The 24,526-nt window shown below is 44.2% G+C and overlaps 1 protein-coding gene across 1 annotated transcript in view; it reads left to right on the forward strand.

Annotated features, from left to right (window-relative positions):
- The window catches only part of LOC140212225 (AP-1 complex subunit mu), a 31,221-nt gene extending 7,602 nt beyond the window's left edge, over positions 1-23,619 (forward strand). The window contains exons 4-8 of the mRNA XM_072282948.1: positions 137-222; positions 354-487; positions 7,796-8,003; positions 9,018-9,162; positions 22,980-23,619. Coding sequence (XP_072139049.1) covers positions 137-222; positions 354-487; positions 7,796-8,003; positions 9,018-9,162; positions 22,980-23,080 — 674 coding nt within the window. The 3' untranslated portion in view covers positions 23,081-23,619. The remainder of the gene's footprint in view (positions 1-136; positions 223-353; positions 488-7,795; positions 8,004-9,017; positions 9,163-22,979) is intronic.
- The last annotated feature ends 907 nt before the right edge of the window (positions 23,620-24,526 follow it).

Raw genomic sequence — 24,526 nt, forward strand, 5'->3', positions numbered from 1 at the left:
AGCTGTTGGTAAAGAATTAACATATTGAATGAAGTTGAATAAACATGCATGTATTTGAGCTTCAGCATGCTAAGTTTGTAGAAACATACCTTTTTAGTGGCTTTAGTTTTGATAGAATTTTCTTTATATCTTCTAGGATCAACAGTCTTTGCTGAAATCCAGGGTGTTATAGATGCTTGCATTAAGCTAACTGGTATGCCAGACCTTACTCTTTCCTTCATGGTAAGTAAAGTACTTGTTCTCTTTGCTCCTATGGGCTAATTTTGAAGATTTGTGTTTAAAAGGTACTGAACTTTGAAATCAGCAAATGTTCAGATGCTAATGTCTGAAATGTTCATTATTGCCAACTGCAGAATCCAAGGCTACTGGATGATGTCAGCTTCCATCCATGTGTTCGTTTCAAACGATGGGAATCTGAGCGAGTTCTGTCATTTATTCCTCCAGATGGAAATTTCCGTTTAATGTCTTACCATGTCAGCGCTCAAAAGTAAGATAACTTTCTAACTTTTGTGATGTATAAGATTTTTGGATAGTGTGTGCGTGTATATGCATATATATATGTGTGTGTAGGTCCAGTAAGCTGTGTCCCACCCTGAGTTCTGGTGCTGTCTCTGTGAAGTTTACATGTTCTCCCTTTGATAAGGTGAATTTGCTCCAGGTGCTCTGGTCTCTTTGAGCATCCCAAAGACACACAATATTATAAGGTAATTGTTCGCTCTGAATAATCCACATTGTGTTGAGTGATAGAATCTATGAGCAATTTGTGGGTATTTTGGGAGAATAAAATTGAATTACTATAAATGGGTGCTTGATGTAAGTGTAGAAGGTGTTGGAAAGTATTAGTACATCAGGTAGTTTCTGTGAAAAGAGAAAGCAAATTAACCCCTCAGATCAATAACCACCATGAGAATTTGACATTTTGTAATGGAAGCAATTGTGGTTGTCTAAATAAGTTTTGTCAGTACCTTATTAAAGTCAAAAAGAAAGCAGAAACTATTGAGGGTCAGTAAGGTAAAGAGACATAGGTAAATGCCACTGGGGGGTGTTGAGGGTGAGGATTAGTTCTGCCAGATGGAGGAGGGTGGTGATGGAGAGGAACTGGTTGAGTCTTTTGTCAAGAAAGAAGCAGAGAGTTGGGGAGAGAAGTTGAATAACTGACAAGTAGGCATTCCTGGGAAAAAAGTGGCAGGGAATTGAAAGTAATTGAAAATCAAAGAAATAATTTCTAAGCTTCATCAGGGTTTTGCCTAGGATGGAGAATTTTAGCTGTTGGGAGAGTCCAGTTTTGGAGGATGGAACTCTGGAAATGATTACTTCTGAAGAATTGAGCAAAGTGTTGGGGTTTGGATTGACAAGCCTCTGGGATCCCGATGGACTTCATCCTCGGTCTTACAAGAAGTGGCTACAGAGATATTTGATGCATTGGTTTAATTTTCCACAATTCCCTAGATTCAGAGAACATGCATTTAGACTGGAATATATAAATGTAATTCTTTGTTTATAAAAGGGGATTATCAGGAAGTTAAAAATTATAGGTCAGTTAGCTTCTGTCACATGGAAAATGTTGGAAAAATTAGAATAGATGTAGCAGAATACTTAAAGTACAAAGTGAATATGGTTTGTGAAACTGATAAATGAATGGGAGTTTTGCGATAACATGCTGGAGATAAAAGGAAAGTCATGGATTTGGCAAGACACATCAAAGGTTATTGCAGAGGCTAAAGCTTGAGGTGTTTGGGGTAATATGTTGGAGTGGAATAAAAATTAATTGCCTAATAGGAAATGCAGAGTAGGCATTAATAGCTCTTGATTTGGGAAATGTAATAAGTGGTGCTATGGCTGCAACCTTTTAATTTATACAGATATTTTAGATGGAGGCTAAAATTGCTGATGAAAAATGGGACAGAAAGTTAATCATGAAGAGGACATAGAGAGGTTATATGTGTAAATTAAAGATTTTTAGTGGACAAAGATCTGGCAAAGTGAATTTGGAGGGAGAATGTAAAATGGCCCATTTGGCATGGAAGTTTTTAAAAAAACAGAAGTGTATTACCTAAACAGTGAAAGATTGAAGAATACTGAATTGTAAGAGGACCAGCATGTTCCAGTGCACAGTTCACAAAAAAAGCTGCTACACACAACAGTATGTTTTTAGAAAAGCTAACAACATTTTAAATTGTTATGAGGAAACACAAAGGAGTAAGACTAGTCTTCAGTGAGACCACATCTTTATATAATATTGGTCTTATCTAATGAAGGATGTAAATACACTGGAAATAGTTGAGAGGTTTACCAGACCAATAGCTGCAATGTTTAGGTTTTTTTTTGAGGTAAGATTGGTCAGGCTAGGCTTGTGTCTACCTGAGCTCACAAGAGGAAGGGACTTGATCGTCAGGAGCTTTGAGAGGGTCAGTGTGGATAGGGTATTTCCTCTGGCGGGACTACCTAGAACTGATTGCCTTAAGACTAAACTAAGATAGATGTTTTTCAGAGGTTACTGAGTTTTTTTTTGAGTTTTAAGACCAGATTCTTGATAAGAGGGAGTGAAAAATTACAAGGGATTGGTAGCAAAGCAGACTTAGTTACTATCAGATTGGTCAGGAACTTATTAAACTAATTAGTTCATTGGAGGCCCATCCAGAAGATTAAGATGCATGCAATCTACAGTGTCTTGGCCATTTAGATTCAGAATTGGCTTGCTCGTAGAAGACAGAGTAGTGGTCGATAGATCTTAGTCTGGCTGGGGGCATGGTCTGTGACTAATGGTGTCCTGCAGGGATTTGTTCTGGGATTCTGGGACCTCTGTTGTTTGTCACATATAAATGATTTGAATGAAAATTTAAGTAAGGTGGGTTAGTAAGTTTCACAGACAGCATAAGGATTAGTCACATTGTGGATTGTGTAGAAAATTGCTAAAGGATATAGCTCATTTTCAGATATGGGTGGAGAAGTTTAATCTGGGCAATTGTGATGTGCTGCTCTTGAGTTCCAATGTACAGGGAGAGTACACAGTTAATTGCAGGATCCTTAACAATATTAATGAATTAGAGGGTGTATGGGGTTCCAGGTACATGGTTTATTAAAAGTGGTTGCACAGGTTAATACAGTGGTATGGAAGGTGTATGACATGCTTGCCTTTACAACCATAAGATATAGGAGCAGAATTAGGATGTTTAACCCATTGAGCCTGCTTTGCCATTTCATCATGGCTAATCAGTTTCCCCCTCAGCCCCATTCTCCTGCTTTCTGCCCATAACTTTTAATGTCCTGATGTATCAACCTCTTCCCTTAAATAGACCCAGTGACTTGGCCTCTACAGCTGCCCTTGGCGACACATTCCACAGATTCACCACACTCTAGCTAAAGAAATTCCTCCTAATCTCTGTTATAAATTGGTGTCCCTCTGTTAAACCTTAAGACAGGAGCAGAATTAGGCCATTCAGCCCATCGAGTCTGCTCTGCCATTTCATCATGCGTGATCCAGGATACACCTGCCCTCTCACCATATCCCTTGATGCCCCGTCCAGTTAGGAATCTATCAACTTCTGCTTTGAATACACCCACAGACTTGACATCCACTGCAGTCTGTGGTAGAACATTCAACATATTCACTGCTCTTTGGCTTAAAAAAAAATTCTCCTTACTGAGGTTAAGGCTGTGCCTTCTCGTCCTGGAATCCCACACCATAGAAAGCATCCTCTCCACATCCACTCAGTAGAACAGTTTTGGGCCCTTTTCTGAGGCTGTGCTAACGTTGGAGAGGGTTCGGAGGAGATTTACAAAAATGACTCGCAAATGAAAGGGTTACCATATGAAAACTAATTGATGGCTTTGGCCTGTATACTGGAATTCAGAAGAATGTGGTGGGGGTGGGGAAAGAATCTTAATGTAATCCAAATGTAGCCCCCCTGGCCAGCCTCAGGGTCGCTCAGCTCGCTGTCGTCTAGGGAAACAGCCCTCGGCCCCGCCAAACTGGGTAATTAGTTTGTGTGGATGTTGTGTGATGTCCCGCACCCCGCCCAAATAACAGACGATACACTAGATGCAATTAAATGATTTACAGTTTATAGATATACTGGAACTGTATAATTAATAGAAAATAAAATATAAAAGGAAAATAAAAGGCGCCACACTTATCAAAGTTCAATCTCTTCGTGCACAAACAGTTGGAGCTCGGGACCCTTCTTCACTCTGCGATCCCCTTGAACTACCTTGACCTGCCGCCTGGGACCAACAAGGGTAGTTGACCAGACGCTCCACACGATTCTGTCTCCGTCTCCTCTCCTCGCCGAACACCCCGGACCTCGGACTCCTGCTCGGGGTCCGACCCCGTTAGCCGACTCACAGCACCTGGTCCATCCTCTCTCCCGCCTTCTCCCCAAAAACCCGTGCATACAATATCTTACAAATACACAGAAGGCATAACAACTATCCCAATTGGTTCGTAACATCATCCAAACAAACGGCTAGTGGGAGGACTTCCTCAGCAGTTAATATAACAAAGAAGCCCTTTCAATTATAACATAACAAAGAAGCCATTTTAATTAGACTACGCAGTGACATAAAAAAAGAAACCCCTTACATATCGAATGTTGTAAGTCCTCCACAAAATTCGATAGATTACATTGAAATTCTCTCTTCCCCCTGCCCCCCACCAAGAATTATCAGAACATCTCTGACACCATCACTAACCCAATCAACCTCTGGAAATCTCCCATCCACTGCCACCCCTTTATCGTGCACTGCTTGTTTGTACCTCCGACCCACGATCCACAAACTTGACTGTCCAGTAGGTCCATTATCCCTGCCTGCCCTTGTCCCACTAAACTCGTGTCCTCCTACCTCGACTCTATTCTATCCCACTTGGCTTAGTCCCTTCCCACCTTCCTCCAAGACACTTCACATGCTCTCAATCTCCTCAACAACTTTCAGTTCCTTGGCCCAAATTACGTCATTTTCTTCATGGACGTCCAGTCCCTATGCACTTCTATTCCCCCATCAAGCAGACCTTATAGCTCTCTGCTTCTTTCTTGATAAAAGGCTCGACCAATTCCCCTTTACCATCACCCTCCATCTGGGGAACTGGTTCTGAATCTCAATAGTTTCTCCTTTGGCTTCTCCCATGTCCTTCAAACTCAAGGAGTAGCAATGGGTACTTGCCTGCCTTTTTGTTGGTCCATGTTCCAAGCCTTCCCTAGTAATGATCCCCAACTCTTTCTGCGCTATATTGATGACTGTATTGGTGCTGCTTCATGCACCCATGCTGAGCTCGTAAATTTCACAAACTTTGCCTTCAACCCTGCCCTTAAATTCACTTGGTTTATTTCTGACATATCTCTCCTCTTTCTTGATCTCTCTGTCTCCATCTCTGGAGCCAAACTGTCTACTGATATCTTTGATAAATCTACCTCTTCCTATGCTGTCACCTGTAAAAATGCTATTCCCTTTTCTCAGTTCCTATGCCTCTGCTGAATCTGTTCCCAGAATGATGCCTTCCTTTCCAGGACATCAGTGATGTCTTCTTCCTTCAAAGAAAGGGGTTTTCCCTCCCACTACTATTGGGATCTCAATTTCCCAGACATCTGTGCTCACTCATCTTTGTGCCACCTTAACAAGGATAGAGTTCCTCTTGTCCTTACTTACCACACAACGGGATCCTACCTTCAAACACATCTTTACCTCCCTTCTCCCCCAAGTCTCTGCTTTCCACAGACTCCATGATCGCTCAGTCCATGATTTCTCTGTCCATTTGACCCTCCCCACTAATCTACCTCCTAGCGTATATCCCTGCAGGCAACAGCAGTGCTACACCTGCCTAATCACCTTCTCTCCCACCTCCATTCAGGGCAAAAACAGTCCTTCCAAGTGAGGCAACACTTAACCCACAAATCTTTTGGGGTTGTCTACTGTATCTGGTGCCCTGATATTGGCGAGACCTCACGTAAGTTGTGTGACGCGTGGCCAAGTGGTTAGGGCATTGGACTAGCGATCTGAAGGTTGTGGGTTCGAGCCTCAGCCGAGGCAGCGAGTGTGTCCTTGAGCAAAACACTTAACCACACAATGCTCCAGTCTACCCACTGAGAATGGGTACCGGCAGAAATGCTGGGGGTTAGCCTCATGATAGACTGGCGTCCTATCTGGCGGGGAGGGGAGTCTCATACTCTCAGTCGCTTCACACCATGGAAACTGGCATAAGCACCGGCCTGATGGGCCACAAAGCTCGTAACAGACTTTAATCTTTAATCATGTAAATTGGGAGACTGCTTTGTTGAGCACCTCTGCTCCGTCTGCAAAAAGTGGAATTTCCCAGTGACCAACCATTTTTATTCATATCCCCATTCCTATTCTGACATGTTGGTCCATGGCCACCTATTTTGCCATGATGAGGCTACTTTCAGGTCGGATTAGCAGCACTTCATATTCCAGTTACATAGACTCCAATCTGATGGCATGAAGATTGGTATCTCCAATTTATGGTAACTTTCCCCCTCCCCCTTCCCTCTTCTTCATTTCCCCACTCTGGCCTCTTACCATTTTTCCTCACCTGCCTATCACCTCCCTCTGTGCCCTTCCTCCTTCCGTTTATACCATGGTCCACTCTCCTCTCTGATCACATTCCTTCTCCAGCCCTTTGTGTTTTCCACCCATCTTGTCCCAGCTTCTTACTTCAATACCCCTGCCTCACCTACCCAGTTTCACCTGCCACTTTCTAGCTTGTCCTCCTCCTTCCCCTCCTCCTACCTTTTTATCCTGGCATCTTCCCCCTTCTTGTCCAGTCCTGATGAATAGTCTTGGCCCGAAATGTTGGCTGTTTGAAGTTCAAAGTAAATTAATTATCAAATACATATTTGTCACTATATGCAACTTACAGATTCATTTTCTTGCAGGCATACACAGGCTGTGATGGGTGAGTCTTGGGCTAGATGTCCTGCTCACTTAAGGAAGGTGAAGCTTCTTCCATGGCCTCTGCTTTCCAGGTGTAGTGGTCGCCGCAGAGCACTGTTTGGTGCTGTGCAGGAGGTCATTCTCATATGGCCTCTCCTACACTACTGTGCCCAAAGTAATGCCTTCACGAGTGTCCCTGTTCTCACAGAGTTTGCTATGTCATGGTGCAACCAGTGGTATAACTGGGTGGGCAGTCTGGGCTCATCAGCCTTGGTTGACAGCCAGCCCAGGAGAAGGACAACAATTCCAAACCCGGGTAGATGGGACTCATTAGCCTTGCCAGGCAGTCTGTCTAGAAGGAAACCTCCGATACTCAACCTACAGTCTTGCAGGTTGATGCAGCTTCCTGCTCTCCCTGGCAGTTTGTGATTCTAGCTCTGCTGTTTGGGACCAAAAGGAAAACCAATCACCACTGCTTGGAAGAGATGCATTTTTTGTCTTTCCCACTGGGATTGATATCCAGGGGAACCTGAGCACATTGAAAACCAATTCGTGGTGTGTACAATTTCTAATCTTAGGCTATAGAAATGATGATGTCCATACAGTTAGTGCAGATGCCCCCCTACATTACTGAGGTGTTGTGTTCCTGCAAAATTGTCCGTCACAATTTTCCATAATGCAAGACTGTCATCAGCATATGCATCAAAAATGCCAGTTGAAAAAAGAATAATGTGCAGATTTATTTTCTTTTTTCCATTTATGTGAGGGCAAATTTTATTCTGGTACAGTATCTCAAAGTTTTAGATAGCAATTTGTGAATTCTGTGAGGACAGTACAAAAAAGGGCTGTAACATGTGGGTTGCCTGGCAGTTGACTTTGAAACTATATTCATCACAATTTATGTTTTCAGCTTGGTGGCAATTCCAGTGTATGTGAAGCATAATATCAGTTTCAGAGACAATGGATCGACAGGACGTTTTGATGTAACAATTGTGCCAAAACAGACTATGGGAAAGATGGTGGAGAGTGTCCTAGTGATTGTTCACATGCCCAAAGGGGTGCTGAATATGAATCTTACTGCAGCACAGGGCAATTACACATTCGATCCAGTCACCAAGGTAAGTCCTGATACGTTATTCACACTAACATTTCTCTTAGTAAGATGAAAGTATATTATCTAATGAACACCTTTTGACTTGGTTTATTACAAGGAAGCTGTGTTTTTTGTAATTCTAAGTTTTTAAAAAATATATTGCACTGTACTGCTGCCCCAAAACACAAATTTCACAATATATGTTAGTGATGTGTGGCGCGTGGCCAAGTGGTTAGGGCGTTGGACTAGCGAAATGAAGGTCGTGGGTTCGAGCCTTGGACGGGGCAGCGTGTGTGTGCTTGAGCAAGGCACTTAACCACACAATGCTTCTGTCTACCCAGCTGAAAATTGGGTACTGGCAAAAAGTGCTGGGGGTTAACCTCGAGATAGACTGGCATCCTATCCAGGGGTGGGGGGGGAGGAGTCTTGTATTCTCAGTTGCTTCACGCTACGGAAACTGGCATAAGCACTGGCCTGATGGGCCACAAGGCTTGTGACAGACTTTAACGTTAGTGATAGTAAACTATAGGAAGGATGTGGAAACCATAGGAGATTTACAAGGATGTTGCCTGGATTGGGGAATGGGTTGAGTGAACTCGGCCTTTTTTCCTTGGAACGACGGTGGATGAGAGGTGTCCTGATAGAGGTGTATAAGACGATGAGAGGCATTGATCATGTGGATAGTCAGAGGCTTTTTCCCTGGGCGGAAATGACTAGCATCAGAGGGCACAGTTTTAAGGTGCTTGGAAGTAGGTACAGAGGAGATATCAGGGGTAAGTTTTTTTTTTACGCAGAGAGTGGTGAGTGCGTAGAATGGGCTGCCTGCGACGTTGGTGGAGGCAGATACGACAGGGTCTTTTAAGAGACTCCTAGGCAGGTACATGGAGCTCAGAAAAATAGGGGGCTATGTGTAACCCGAGGTAATTTCTAAGGTAAGGACATGTTCAGCACAGCTTGTGGGCCGATCGGCCTGTATTGTGCTGTAGGTTTTCTATGTTTCTATTAAACCTGATTCTGTTTTGATGTCTCCCCCTCTCAGATGTTACTTTGGGACATTGGAAAAATTAGCTTGCCAAAGTTACCAACTCTTAAGGGATTAATTAACCTACAGTCTGGGGCACCAAAACCCGAAGAAAATCCAACGCTCAATGTTCAGTTTCGGATCCAGCAACTTGCTGTATCAGGTAAGAAGAATGCTCATAAAACTGAAGCTGAATTTTGGCAAAATTGTTTATGATAATGAATCATTTAATTATGCAAGATTACATAATTATACAGAGCAGCACACACAAAATGTTGGAGGAGCTCAGCAGATCAGGCAGGATTTATGGGAATGAATAATCAGACGTTGCGGGCTAAGACCCTTCATCAGGACTGGAAAGGAAAGGGGAAGAAGCCAGAATAAGATGGAATATGAGGTGTTGCTCCTCCCACCTGTGAGTAGCCTCATCATGGTAGTAGAGGAGGCCATGATGGGAATAGGCAATGGCTAGCCACTGGGAAATCCTGTGGGTGAACTCACAGAAAGCATCTGGACTGGATGGGGTACCTGGCCACGTACTAAAAACCTGTGCTGACCAACTGGCTGGTGTGTTCACTGAGATCTTTTAACCTCTTGCTTCTTGCTTCATCAGTGTGTGGTAGGCACCTGCTTCAAGCAGGCTTTGATTATAGTGGTGCCCAAGAAGAGTGTGGTGACCTGCCTCAGTGACTATTGCCCAGTTGCACTTACATCGACTATGCTTTGAGAGGCTGATGATGAAACATATCAGCTCTCACCTGAGAGGTGAGCACTGCGTTGTTTGCTTAGCCACCTGCTCTACATGCTTTGCACTTATGACTACGGCTAAGCACAGCTCCAATACCATATTCAAGTTTGCTGATGACACCACTGTTGTGAGCTGAATCAAAGGTGGCGATGAATCAGCTTGCAGGAGGGAGATTGAGTGGTGTCATAACAACAACCTCTCACTCAGTGTCAGCAAGACCAAGGAAAGAGGAACCAGGGGTCCATGAGCCAGTCCTCATTTAAGGATCAGAGGTGGAATAGGTTAGCAACTTTAAATTCTCGGGTGTTACTATTTCAGAGAATCTGTCGTGGATGTGGTACATAAGTGCAATTGTGAAGAAAACATGGCAGTGCCTCTACTTCCTTAGGGGTCTGCGGAGATTCGGCATGACATCTAAAACTTTGACAAACTTTTATAGGTGTGTATTAACTAGCTGCCTTACAGCCTGGCATGGAATACCAATGCCTTTGAATGGAAAATTCTACAAAAGGTAGTGTATTCGGCCCAGTACATAACAGGTAAAGCCCTCCCAACCATTGAGCGCATCTACATGAAATGCTGTCTTAGGAAAGCAGCATCCGTCATTAGAGATCGCCACCAAGTCCATGCTGTTTTTTCGTTGCTGCCATTAGGTAGAAGGTACGAAAGCCCCAGGACTCGTACCACCAGGTTCAAGCCCAGTTACTACCCCTCAACCATCAGGCTCTTGAAGAAAAGGCAATAACTACATTCACTTGACCATCCATTGAGATGTTCCCACAATCAATTATCTTACTTTAAGGACCCTATCTTATTATCTCATGTTCTTGTTATTTATATTTGAATTTGCAGTCTGTTGTCTTCTGCACTCTAGTTACTATTCTATAGATTTGCCGAATATGCATGTAGGAAAATGAATTTGAGGGTTGTATCTTCGTCGGCATCCTTGTGTCTGGAGAGCTGCTGGTGTCACTTTTTCTGATGGTTCTTGGGGTTCCAGACTTGGGGCTATTTGTACTCTGTACAGCCCCTCTCTAGAGCGACCGTCACTTTCACAGTGGCTGCAGCTCTAGGTGATGTAGCTCTGACTGTTCTTCTGCCGCTCTTATTGATGAGCATGTTGGTCCTTGCTCATCAGCACGTTGTACACCACTTTTGACTGTGGCCCTCCATGCTGTCCGGTCTTCAACTGTTTCCTCCCATGTGCAAAGGTCGATGCCTCCCAGCTTCATGTCACGCTTGCAGGTATCTGTGTAATGGAGGCATAGTCTTACCCATGGGCAGTAACCCTCACTCAACTTGCCATGCAACATGTCCATGGGAGTGTATCCCGGGTCCATCCGTTTGACATGGCCCAACCATCTGGAGCATCTGTGGCTGAGTAGTGAGTGAATGCTGGAGTTGTCAGCCCACTGCAGAAACTCTGTATTGGTGATTCTGTCCTGCCAGGATATGTACAGGAGAGGCAGTGTAGGTGGAATCAGTTTAGCCTCTTCACTTGGCCACTGTATGGTGTCCAATCCTTGCTGGTGTAGAGGAATGTGCTGAGCACACACGCAATTTGGTTGCCTTTGTCAGATGTCTATTGTTCCACACTCTTGTTCAGTCTGGCCATGACAACTGCAGCTTTGGCAATCCTGTTGTTCACCTCTGCTTTAAGAGACAGGGAGCTGCTGATGGTCGACGCAAGATAGGTGAAGGAGTTGACTACATCAAGAGAACAGCCATCAACAGTTCTGTTTGGGCGAAATTCTGCACCCTTGGCCATGATGTTTGTCTTCTGCAGACTGATGGCTAACCCAGACTTCTTGCAGATATTGGCGAAGCGGTTAATCAATTGTTGGAGTCTGCCTTCAGTGTGTGATGTCAATTCTGCATCATTTGTAAACAGCATCTTGTGGATGAGGGCTGCCCTAACTTTGGTTTTGTTGTACAAGCAAACGATGCTGAACAGCTTGCCATCAGCTCCTGTGTGAAGGTAGATGCCTTCAGTGCAGTCTGTAAAAGCATAGTGAAGGAGCATTGAGAAGAAGTGGGTCGGGGCCAGGACACAACCTTGTTTCACTCTGCTGCTCATTGGAAAGGTATCAGAAGTTGCACCATTGAAGCAGACAGTGCTGTGCATATCCTTATGGAAGGATATGATCCTGCACAGTCTGGGGGGGGGGAGCAGGGTGGCAGCCAATCTCCAATCTTTAGCAGCAGGTTGAAGAGTCCTCTTCTGCTGATGAGGTCAAAAACCTTGGTCTATTCAATGAAGGCTGTGTACGGTGGCTTCTGCTCTCGACACCTCTTCTGCAGCTGGTGCAGTGAGAAGATTATGTCCACTGTATTTCTGCTTGCTCTGAACCCGCACTAGGACTCTGGATGCAAAGCTGTGAAGTTGTGCCAAGACAACGTGGGTTAACACCTTCCTCACAATACTACGGAGAGAGATGCCACAGTAGTTGTTACAATCACCGGGGTCTGTTGCTGACTTGATGCTGTCAAACATCCCTTTTGCATTTCTGCTTTTCAGCAGTTGATTGGATTTTGCTGCACAAATTCAGCCTGTAGTTGTTTGCACAACATTGGGCAATTTGCTGCACCTTGTATCTAGCAGTGTGGGCATGTGGCCAAGTGGTTAAGGCATTGGACTAGCGACCTGAAGGTCGTGAGTTCGAGCCCCAGCCAAGGCAGCGTGTTGTGTCCTTGAGCAAGGCACTTAATCACACATTGCTCTGCAACGACACTGGTGCCAAGCTGTATCGGTTCTAATGCCCTTCCCTTGGACAACATTGGTGTCGTGGAGAGGGGAGACTCGCGGTATGGGCAACTGCCGGTCTTCCATACAACCTTGCCCAGGCCTGCGAAGAGAGTGAAGACTTTCCAGGTGCAGATCCATGGTCTCGCAAGACTAATGGATGCCTTTACCTGTATCTAGCAGCCCTGAAGGCATAACGTGTGCTGGTGCAGGGGTTTTGCTTATAGGCCAGCAGGGCTTTCGTCTTGGCTTCAGTTACTGCTCCATTTTTTTCCCAGTGTGCTTGGTACCACTCTGCGTTCTTGTGCTCTTTTCCCCAAATGCTGAGCTGTAGATGACATCATGGAGTTGCAACCACTTGGAGTCAATAGAGATACTGTCATCAGAACTGTTCTTCATTATAGCTTCAAAGGCGTTGGTGAACTGTTATACTCTGTCAGAGTTCAATGTACAGCAGGTGTTGATGCAAGATCAGCTCTTGGTCTTGGAACGGTGGAGTCTCTTTAGCATCAGCCCCACCTTGCTGACAACAAAGGAGTGGTCTGCACTATGCACTATGGTCCTTGCGCCTGGTGACGATAATGTCAAGCTGATGCCAGTGCTGGGACCGTGGATGTCTCCAGGAGACTTTGTGCCATTCTTTACACTGAAAATACGTGTTGGTGATGCAGTGTCCATGATGGCAGCATAGCTCTAGTAGTCTTTACCCATTTTCGTTTATCTTGCTGATGCCACGATAGCCAAAGCAAGAAGGCCATGCTTTGTGGTCAGCTCCAACCCCAGCATTGAAGTCTCCCAGCAGATACAGTTCTTCAGTGCTTGGGATTCTGGATATTGACTCATCCAGGGCCTCATATTACTGGTCTTTAACCTCTGGTGAAGAACAAAGTGTTGGGGTTTAGATGCACAGGAGGTTTACGAGCCCAGAAAGTGACAATAAGTGGAGAGCAAGGATCCTTTTTGTTCTGCCAGTTAGTAGTTCCAGGGTAGCGATGTTGGAGTTCTTCACTGCAAAATCAACCCCATACTGCTTTGGGTCTTCATGAGGGAGACCCTGCCAGAAGAAGGTGAAATTGGACTCTGATGGAACCATTATCCACCAAACAGGTCTCCTGGAGAAAAGCAATGTCAATGTTAAGCCCAGTGAGCTCCCTGTCAATGACTGCTGCTTTGCAGGCATCGTCGAGCTGTTGAAGGTTGTCAGTCAGTCCGGGATACGTGGTTGGGATGTTCCAGCTTGTGAGGCTAAGGGCTGGGGTCTTCCTAGTTTAGTCCTTCTACCTGGTACGGACTCGCAGCTTGTTGAGGTGAACTCTGAGCCCTACTCACTTAAGTGAGGCAGCACCTTACTGGCTGAGGGTTGTCCAACGTGAAGAGGGCGTTAGCTGTCTAGTGAGATGTGATGATCTTTCCCACCACCAGAAGTGGCACCGGCGCTCATTTCCTACACAAATCGGATGAGCTCATAACCAGTAACTTCCACCACCTGTGTAGTGCTGATATCTTGTAACATCGAAGGAGTTTCCTTGTGGAAATACTAACTTAGAACACCAGAGTGACTTAGGAGTTTATTAACATGATATCATGGAGAGTCTGCAGCAGTCTCCACCGCCACCAGAGCTCTGAATTTTAGGTTATACAGAGCTCATATTTATACAGCAAGATAAACAACTTAACATAATTTTGTTCAGCATCCCACAGTCAGTTCATGTTCAATTGTTTAAAAGACATGTCAATTATTTTTCAGCACGAGTCTAACAGTCCTCTTTTTGTTCCCCGTTATCAGGACACTCATAATTGATCCACCCGGACGCATCCTCCCTCCTGGTTCCAGGGCCCTAGTATCTTGTTTATTTGAGTTCCTGGTACTGTACTTACCATCCAAGCTTATTTTCGACTTGCATCAGCAGTCTTAAGTCCAGCTGCTCCAGAACGGTCTAGTATCCCATCATACACTAGTTTTAACCATTTTCACTGCAGTCCTCTCCATAGTAGCGTGGGCCTGGACGAGGGGATATGGAGGTCTTGGGTGCCCTGATGTCAAGACCCCACTCTTGGCGTTGCTGGCAGTGTCAAACGGAAAGGAAGAATCAATACAGTTGGTGCCAGTGCAGCTGCAGGAGTTGCCGGAAGGTGACATAGTAAGCCATCCATCCGCCTTAGGACTGCACTCTGGATTTTCTGTAGGGATTTATTCCCTTAGCTTTTGCCTTTCCCAAGGCACACACAAGGCAGTGCGACTATTTATAGCTTTTATGGTGCCGCTGGTGATGATTCCCTTGGCTGTTCCTCCATAACTTCTGGAAACTTACTAGTCTCACAAAGATTTGGTCCAGAATTCTTCAACTCCTGGAGTGACAAGGCTGTTGGAGGTGTCGGTGCCGCGCACCGGCACCACCTCCCAGCCAAGCCCCAAGTCCGGGTTGGCCCCACCACAAGGTCTCCACATCCTCCTACTGGCCGGTCAGCTGCATCCTTCACCAGGCTGACTGGATTGGGGCCTGGGCCGACAAACCCATCTTGTGGGTGTATATGGTGACGTATATATACTTTGATAATAAAAATTTACTTTGGACAAAGTGGTCCCCCAATCTAGGTTGGAAGAGCAACATATTCCATGGGTAGCCTTCAACCTGATGGGATGAGTCTTGATTTTTTTCCAACTTCCGGTAATTTTTCCTCTTCCCCTTCCCTTTCTCCTTGTTCACTTTCCTCTCTTATTTGATCTCTTTTTTTCTTTAGCTGTTTACTTTTTCCACCTATTACCTCCCAGCTTCTTACTTTATACCCCTCCACCACCCACCTGAATTTGCCTTCAACTTCTAGCTTGTACTCCTTGCCCTCCTCCACCTTCATTTATCCCCTCTTGTTCAATCCTTTCCCACCTATGTTCATGACACTTCTCACGCTCTGAATTTTTTCAATGATTTTACACTCTGAATTTTTTCAATGATTTTAAGTTCCCTGGCCTCCACCGCTTCATTTTCACCATGGATGTCCAGTCCCTATATACCTCCATCCCCCACCAGGAAGGTCTCAAAGCTCTCCGCTTCTTTTTGGATTCCAGACCTAACCAGTGCAGTAAGTAGTGAGGCCCTGGATCATATGCATAATATGACAGAGGATGGATGGATGGGTGCTACCTGATCTGCAGAGTCCCTCCAGAATTTTGTGTGTGTTGCTTTGGATTTCCAACATCTGCAGAATTTCTTGTGTTTATATTTTGCTCTTCCACTGTGAAGTCTATAATAAGGGTGCCTACCATGAAGAAGTTTAAATCTTCTCTTCGACAGTTCAGTGAGACCCTCTCTCAGTGCTCCCCTTTTGTGATCTGTACTGCCCTCCAACTTGTTGACCATGTGCTGCCCCAGAAAAATGTGCTTCTCCCCCTCCCCTCGTCTATTCTCCACCGGCCTCTTACCTCTTCTCACCTGCCTATCGCCTCTCCCTGGTGCCCCTCCTCATTCCCTTTCTCCTATGATCCATTCTCCTCTCCTATCAGATTCCTTCCTCTCTAGCCCTTTACCTTTCCAACCCACCTGGCTTCACCTATGAATTTCTAGCTATCCTTCTCCCATCACCCTTTCAGCTTTTTATTCTGGCACCTTGCCCCTTCCTTTCCAATCCTGAAGAAGGGTCTCAACCCAAAACATTGACTGTTCATTTCCATAGAAACCATAGAAAAACTACAGCACAGAAACAGGCCTTTTGGCCTTTCTTGGCTGTGCTGAACCATTTACTGCCTAGTCCCACTGACCTGCACGCGGACCATATCCCTCCATACACCTCCCATTCATGTATCTGTTCAATTTATTCTTAAATGTTAAAAAAGAACCCGCATTTACCACCTCATCTGGCAGCTCATTCCATACTCCCACCACTATCTGTGTGAAGAAGTCCCCCCTAATGTTCCCTTTAAACTTTTCCCCCCTCACCCTTAACCCATGTCCTCTGGTTTTTTTCTCCCCTTGCGTCAGTGGAAAAAGCCTGCTTGCATTCACTCTATCTATACCCATCATAATTTTATACACCTCTATCAAATCTCCCCTCATTCTTCTATGCTCCAGGGAATGAAGTCCTAACCTATGCAACCTTTTTCTGTAACTGAGTTTCTCAAGTCCCGGCAACATCCTTGTAAACCTTCTCTGCACTCTTTCAACCTTATTTATATCCTTCCTGTAAATTGGTGACCAAAACTGAACACAATACTCCAGATTCGGCCTCACCAATGCCTTATACAACCTCATCATAACATTCAAGCTCTTATACTCAGTACTTTTGATTAATACAGGCCGATGTACCAAAAGCTCTCTTTACGACCCTATCTACCTGTGACGCCACTTTTAGGGAATTTTGTATCTGTATTCCCAGATCCCTCTGTTCCACTGCACTCCTCAGTGCCTTACCATTAACCCTGTATGTTCTACCTTGGTTTGTCCTTCCAACATGCAATACCTCACACTTGTCTGTGTTAAACTCCATCTGCCATTTTTCAGCCCATTTTTCCAGCTGGTCCACGTCCCTCTGCAGGCTCTGAAAACCTTCCTCACTGTCTACTACACCTCCAGTCTTTATATCATCATCCAATTTACCACATTATCATCCAGATCATTGATATAGATGACAAATAACAATGGACCCAGCACTGATCCCTGTGGCACACCACTAGTCACAGGCCTCCACTCGGAGAAGCAATTCTCTACTACCACTCTTTGGCTTTTTCCATTGAGCCAATGTCTAATCCAATTTACCACCTCTCCATGTATACCTAGCGACTGAATTTTCCTAACTAACCTCCCATGCGGGACCTTGTCAAAGGCCTTACTGAAGTCCATGTAGACAACATCCACTGCCTTCCCTTCATCCCCTTTCCTGGTAACCTCCTCGAAAAACTCCCAATAGGTTGGTCAAACATGACCTACCATGCACAAAGCCATGTTGACTCTCCTTAATAAGTCCCTGCCTATCCAAATGCTTGTAGATTCTGTCTCTTAGTACTCCCTCCAATAACTTACCTACTACCGACATTAAACTTACCAGCCTATAATTTCCCGGATTACTTTTCGATGCTTTTTTAAACAACGGAACAACATGAGCCACTCTCCAATCCTCCAGCACCTCACCTGTAGACAGCGACATTTTAAATATTTCTGCCAGGGCCCCCGCAATTTCAACACTAGTCTCCTTCAAGGTCCGAGGGAACACCCTGTCAGGTCCCGAGGATTTATCCACTTTAATTTTCCTCAAGACAGCAAGCACCTCCTCCTTTTCAATCTGTACAGTTTCCATGATCTCACTACTTGTTTCCCTTAATTCCATAGACTTCATGCCAATTTCTTAGTAAATACAGATGCAAAAAACCTATTTAAGATCTCCCCCATTTCCTTTGGTTCCGCACATAGCCAACCACTCTGATCTTCAAGAGGACCAATTTTATCCCTTACAATCCTTTTGCTCTTAATATACCTGTAAAAGCTCTTTGGATTATCCTTCACTTTGACTGCCAAGGCAACCTCGTCTTCTTTTAGCCCTCCTGATTTCTTTCTTAAGTATTTTCTTGCACTTCTTATACTCCTCAAGCACCTTATTTACTCTCTGCTTCCTATACATGTCATACAACTCCCTCTTCTTCTTTATCAGAGTTGCAATATCCTTTGAGAACCAAGGTTCCTTATTCCTATTCACTTTGCCTTTAATCTTGACAGGAACATACAAACTCTGTACTCTCAAAATTTCTCCTTTGAAGGCTTCCCACCTACCGATCACATCTTTGCCAGAGAACAACCTGTCCCAATCCATGCTTTTCGGATCCTTTCTCATTTCTTCAAATTTGGCCTTTTTCCAGTTCAGAACCTCAACCCTAGGACCAGATCTATCCTTGTCCATGATCAAATTGAAACTAATGGTGTTATGATCACTGGAACCAAAGTGCTCCCCTACATAGACTTCCATCACTTGTCCTAACTTGTTTCCTAACAGGAGATCCAATATTGCATCCCCTCTAGTTGGTCCCTCTATATATTGATTTAGAAAACTTTCCTGAACACATTTTACAAACTCTAAACCATCTAGACCCCTAACAGTATGGGAGTCCCAATCAATATATGGAAAATTAAAATCCCCCACCACCACAACTTTATGTTTCCTGCAGTTGCCTGCTATCTCTCTGCAGATTTGCACTTCCAATTCTCGTTGACTATTGGGTGGTCTGCAATACAATCCCACTAATATGGCTGTACCTTTCCTGTTTTTTAGCTCCATCCATAAGGACTCAGTAGACAAGCCCTCTAATCTGTCCTGCCTGAGCACTGCTGTAATATTTTCCCTAACAAGCAATGCCTCTCCCCCACCTCTCATTCCTTTGCCTCGATCACATCTGAAACATCAGAACCCTGGAATATCAAGCTGCCAGTCCTGCCCCTCCTGTAGCCAAGTTTCACTAATTGCTATAACGTCATAATTCGACATGTCAATCCACGCCCTCAACTCATCCGCCTTCCCCGCAATACTCCTAGCATTGAAATACATACACCTCAGAAGATTTTTACCACCACTCACAACCTTTCTATTAGCGGATTTGCTTGAACTTTTAACATCATTTATTTTCACCCCAGCCACACTGTCAGCTCTGGCAGTCTGGTTCCCATCCCCCTGCAAATCTAGTTTAAAGCCTCCCCAATAGTACTAACAAACCTTCCTGAAAGGATATTAGTCCCCCTGTAGTTCAAGTGTAACTCGTCTGTCTTGTACAGGTCCCACCTGCTCCAGAAGAGGTCCCAATGATCCTGAAATCTGAATCCCTGCCCCCTACACCAGTTCCTCAGCCACTTGTTCATCCTCCAGAGCATCCTATTCCTACCCTCACTGGCATGTAGCACAGGTAGCAATCCTGAGATTACCACCCTTGAGGTCCTGCTTTTCAACTTCCTACCAAGCTCTCTATACTCACTCTCCAGGACCTCCTCACTCTTCCTTGCTATGTCATTGGTACCGATGTGCACCACGACATCTGGCTGATCACCCTCCCACTTCAGAATGTCATGCAATCGATCAGAGACATCCTTGACTCTGGCACCCGGGAGGCAACAAGCCATCCTGGATTCTCTGTCACGACCACAGAACCTCCTATCTGCACCTCTAACTATCGAGACCCCTATCACTACCGCTGTCCTCTTTTTCCACCCTCCCTTCTGCACTGCAGAGCCAGACTCAGTGCCAGAGATCCGGCTACTGCAGCTTGTCCCAGGTAAGTCATCCCCCCCCAACAGTATCCAGTGCGGTATACTTGTTGAGGGGAATGGCCACAGGAGAACCCTGCTCTGCCCGCCCTTTCCTCTTCCCTCGCCTGACAGTGACCCAATTTCCTGCCCTCTGCTCCTTTGGCGTAACTACCTCCCTGTAGTTACTATCTATAATCTCACTCTCCCGAATGATCCGCAGGTCATCCAGCTCCTGCTCCAGTTCCCTAACGCGGTTTGTCAGGAGCTGCAGCTGGATGCACTTCTTGCAGGTGTCGTTGTCAGGGACACCAGAGGGCTCCCTGACTTCCCACATCCTGCAAGAGGAGCATTCCAACATCCTGCCTGGCATTCTCTCTACTCTAAACAATCTGAACAAAAAAACTTACCAGAAACTACCCTGTTCTCGCCGAAGCCTGTTGAGCCAAAGCCGTCCCACTCTGACGATAGCCGCTGTATATGGTGGTCTGCTTTTAAACCTTGGCGCGCTATGTCACGCGCCTGCGCAGTGCAGACCCTTCTCCCCGAGCAGTGTTTAAAAAAAAAACGACTTTTCCTAAACGATTTCTTCACTCCCTTCTTCTCAGCTGCTTGCTTCAACTGATACAAGAACCATTGAAAATTTCTCTTTTTAAACCTTGGCACGCTACGTCACGTGCCTGTGCAGTGCAGACCCTTCTCCCCGAGCATTGTTTTAAAAAAAATGACTTTTTCTACCCGATTTCTTCACTCCCTTCTTCTCAGCTGCTTGCTTTGACTGAAACTTCCATGGATTTCCATGGATACTGCCTGAGCTACTGAGTTCCTCCAGCATTTTGTGTGTATTGGTTATGAGGAAGGAGCTGTCTGCAGCCTTGCAACACATTAAGATGTGCAAATCTGTGTGGATCTTACGGGAGGCCACAAAGGAATTGAGACCCTTTTAGAGATGCTTGCTTTGTTTTAGCTAGAGGAATATGGCTAATGTTCCATTGTTCAAGAAGGCCAGGAAACTGCAGGCTGATGACCCTGACTTCAGTTGTAGGGAAGTCTGGGGTACAAAAACTGCCATTTCTTGGATACCCAGTGCCTGATCAGGAATACTCAGCATAGTTCTGTGCATGGGAGGTCATGTTTAATGAATATTTGGGAGTTTCTCGATGAAATGAATTCTTGTTATTCTTTTGTTCAAGAAAGGGAGTAGGGATGATCCTGGGAATTGTAGAGCAGTGAGTCTTACTTCAGTGGTGGACAAACTACTGAAGAGGATTTTTAGAAACAGGATTTACAAGTATTTGGGGAAGCATAGACTGATTAGGGATAGACAGCTTGACTTTATAAGGGGCAAATTATTGAATCCCTTGAGGATATGATAAAGCCCATTGATGAAGACAGACCAGTGAATATGGTGTATAAAGATTTTAGTAAGGCATTGGGTAAAGTTCTCCATGGTAGGCTAATTGAGAAAATCAGGAGGTATGGGATCCAGGGTAACTTGGCTGTGTGGATTCAGAATTGGCTTGCCCATTTGTAGTAGACAGAGAGCATTCTGCCTGAAAGTTGGTGACCAGGGATGTTCTGCAGGGATCTTGGGACCATCTCATGAGGAAGTGGAAGAGTGGGTTAGTAAGTTTGCATTAGGGTTAGGATTAACACGAAGGTCAGTGGAGTTGTGAATAGTGTGGAGAGTTGTTGTAGGTTGCATTGGGACGTTGACATAATGCAGAGCTGGGCTAAGAAGTGGCAGATGGAGTTCTCCCTGAAAAAGTGTGAAGTAATTCACTTTAGGAGGTCAAATTTGAAGGCAGAGTACAGGGTTCATGCCAGGCAGTGTAGAGGAACAGGGATCTTGAGGTTCACATCCTTAGATCCCTCAAGTTTACACAGAAGTCGATGGGGTTAGGGTTGGTGGTGTGTTTGCCTTAATTAGTCCGGAGATTGAGCGTAAGAGCCACGAGGTAATAATGCAGCTCTATAAAATCCTAGTTAGGCTATGTTGTAGTGTGGATGAAATTACCGGGGAGACAGAGTCACTGGTCGATACAAAGCAGCTTCTTTATTTGACACAAGGTACAGCAGGTGTCTCGAGACGCTTTCCGCAGAAAGGTCTGCTAGCTAAATGTGGGCTTGATATTTATATGCTAAACGCAAAGGCAATTGCTACTTAAAAAGTTACAGACAATGCATAGACAATGCTTCCTTTTGAAGCTACGTACAAAATCTCACACCACCCTTTCCTTCCGACGCCAACATGTCTGGGTTGGTATCTACAGCCTTTAGGAATGTAAGTTAAGTCTACGATACATTTATTTGGCATTTCCTGTGCTAACATAGAAGACAATTAATACAATTAATATTTATGATGTATAGGTGATACTGCCTTCGAAACTACAGTATCAGGTCAAACTACCAGAAGTATCTGGTATTCACACCTTTTAGGAAGCCCATTGTGGTGGACTCAATCCACAGTCCTTTGTCAAACAGTTAAAATAGAAGTCTGGTGGCCAAAGTCATTTAAGTGTAAACAAATCATCTACCCAAAAAGAAAAAAGAGGAATTCTGCGGATGCTGGAAATTCAAGCAACACACATAAAAGTTGCTGGTGAACGCAGCAGGCCAGGCAGCATCTCTAGGAAGAGGTGCAGTCAACGTTTCAGGCTGAGACCCTTCGTCAGGACTAACTGAAGGAAGAGGACTAATTGTGTCCTGACGAAGGGTCTCGGCCTGAAATGTCGACTGCACCTCTTCCTAGAGATGCTGCCTGGCCTGCTGCGTTCACCAGCAACTTTTATGTGTGTTACCCAAAAAGAAATACACTCTAACAGGCTACACTTGGAGTGTTATAAGCAATGCACACAAAATGCTGGAGAAACTCAACAGGCCAAGCAGCATCTATGGAAAAGGGTACATTTGACAGTTCAGGCCGAGACCCTTTAGCAACACAAGGCGTATTGTGTTCAGTTTTGATTGCCTCATTATAGGAAGAATGTGAAAGCTTTAGAGAGGGTGCAGAGGAGTTTTACCAGAATGCTGTATAGACTAGTGGGCATGTCTATGAAGTAAGTTGATTGAGCTAAGGCTTTTCTAAAATGTCAGTAGATTTTAGTTACGAATGTTAATAATCTGAATCACTTTGCGTACTGTTTGATAATGTAGCAAATAATTCAAGTGCCAGCTGTCCATGCAACTGGCAGAGAAAAGCAAACATTTGGATTTAATTTAATAAAAATAAGTCCAATATGAACTTGAAATCTTCATTGGTTTTCTTCCAGGTTTGAAAGTGAATCGACTAGACATGTATGGGGAAAGATACAAGCCATTTAAAGGTGTGAAATATGTCACCAAAGCAGGAAAATTTCAGGTCAGAACATGAGGGATTAAAAAAAATTGCACCATATCAGGTATTCAATGAAAAATGTCAATGATTTTGGAAAATCTACATTATTTTTGAATTAGACAATTCCAAGATTTCCAAAGTATTCTAATGATAAACTGAAAGGCAAAACATGAAAGGAACTTATTCCATTGAATTTATAAACTGCCTTAATCTCAATATGATGTTAACTGAAATATGAAACTGGTTTTATTTGTAGGTATTGATTGCAATATTTCTAAAGGGCCATTGTTCATCTGTATTCTTTCTCTTCATTAACCAGAACATGTACATTCAAATATTCTACTTGTTCTCTAAAACACAGATATTCAATCTTGTATCACCAACCTCTGATATTTGGTTGCTTCTGTACCTGACAAATACTAAATGAGTATATCTGTTATGTAGTAGTAAAGAACTTCGGAATTTCACGAATACTCAATAGCATTACTTGTCATTGCAATCATTATAAATAATTTTTTAGTGACAGTTTGTAATTGTATGGTTTAATTGTCTCAATAAAATTATGCTTCAATTTTCTTACTGCCTTTTATACCAAAAATGGTAAAAGTTGTAGACTTCGTTTTGTAAAGACGTGAATCCTATATCTCATTTATAGGCAACAATACTGATCTTCACTCTCTTACAGCAGTCCTGATCTCCAGATTGAACTTGTCCTTTGCAACAAATACTTTTCAACTTTTCTTTCAAACATCAGTTGGTATTTGTGGGGCATGCTGCCAGGGGTGATAGTAGAGACTTAAACATTATCACACTTACGAAACTTAGAAGTCATAGTCATAGTCATACTTTATTGATCCCGGGGGAAATTGGTTTTCATTACAGTTGCACCATAAATAATAAATAGTAATAGTAATATTACTATTAGTAAATAGTAATAGTCATAGAAATAATAAATAGTAATAGAAATTATTAATAAATAATTAATAGTAATATGTAAATTATGCCAGTAAATTATGAAATAAGTCCAGGACCAGCCTATCGGCTCAGGGTGTCTGACCCTCCAAGGGAGGAGTTGTAAAGTTTGATGGCCACAGGCAGGAATGACTTCCTATGACGCTCTGTGCTGCATCTTGGTGGAATGAGTCTCTGGCTGAATGTACTCCTGTGCCCACCCAGTACATTATGTAGTGGATGGGAGACATTGACCAAGATGGCATGCAACTTAGACAGCATCCTCTTTTCAGACACCACCGTGAGAGAGTCCAGTTCCATCCGCACAACATCACTGGCCTTACGAATGAGTTTGTTGATTCTGTTGGTGTCTGCTACCCTCAGCCTGTTGCCCCAGCACACAGCAGCAAACATCATAGCACTGGCCACCACAGACTCTTAGAACATCCTCAGCATGGTCCGGCGGACGTTAAAGGACCTCAGTCTCCTCAGGAAATAGAGACGACTCTGACCCTTCTTATAGACAGCCTC

Source organism: Mobula birostris, chromosome 18 (genome assembly GCF_030028105.1).
Source record: "Mobula birostris isolate sMobBir1 chromosome 18, sMobBir1.hap1, whole genome shotgun sequence".
Lineage (NCBI taxonomy): Eukaryota > Metazoa > Chordata > Chondrichthyes > Myliobatiformes > Myliobatidae > Mobula > Mobula birostris.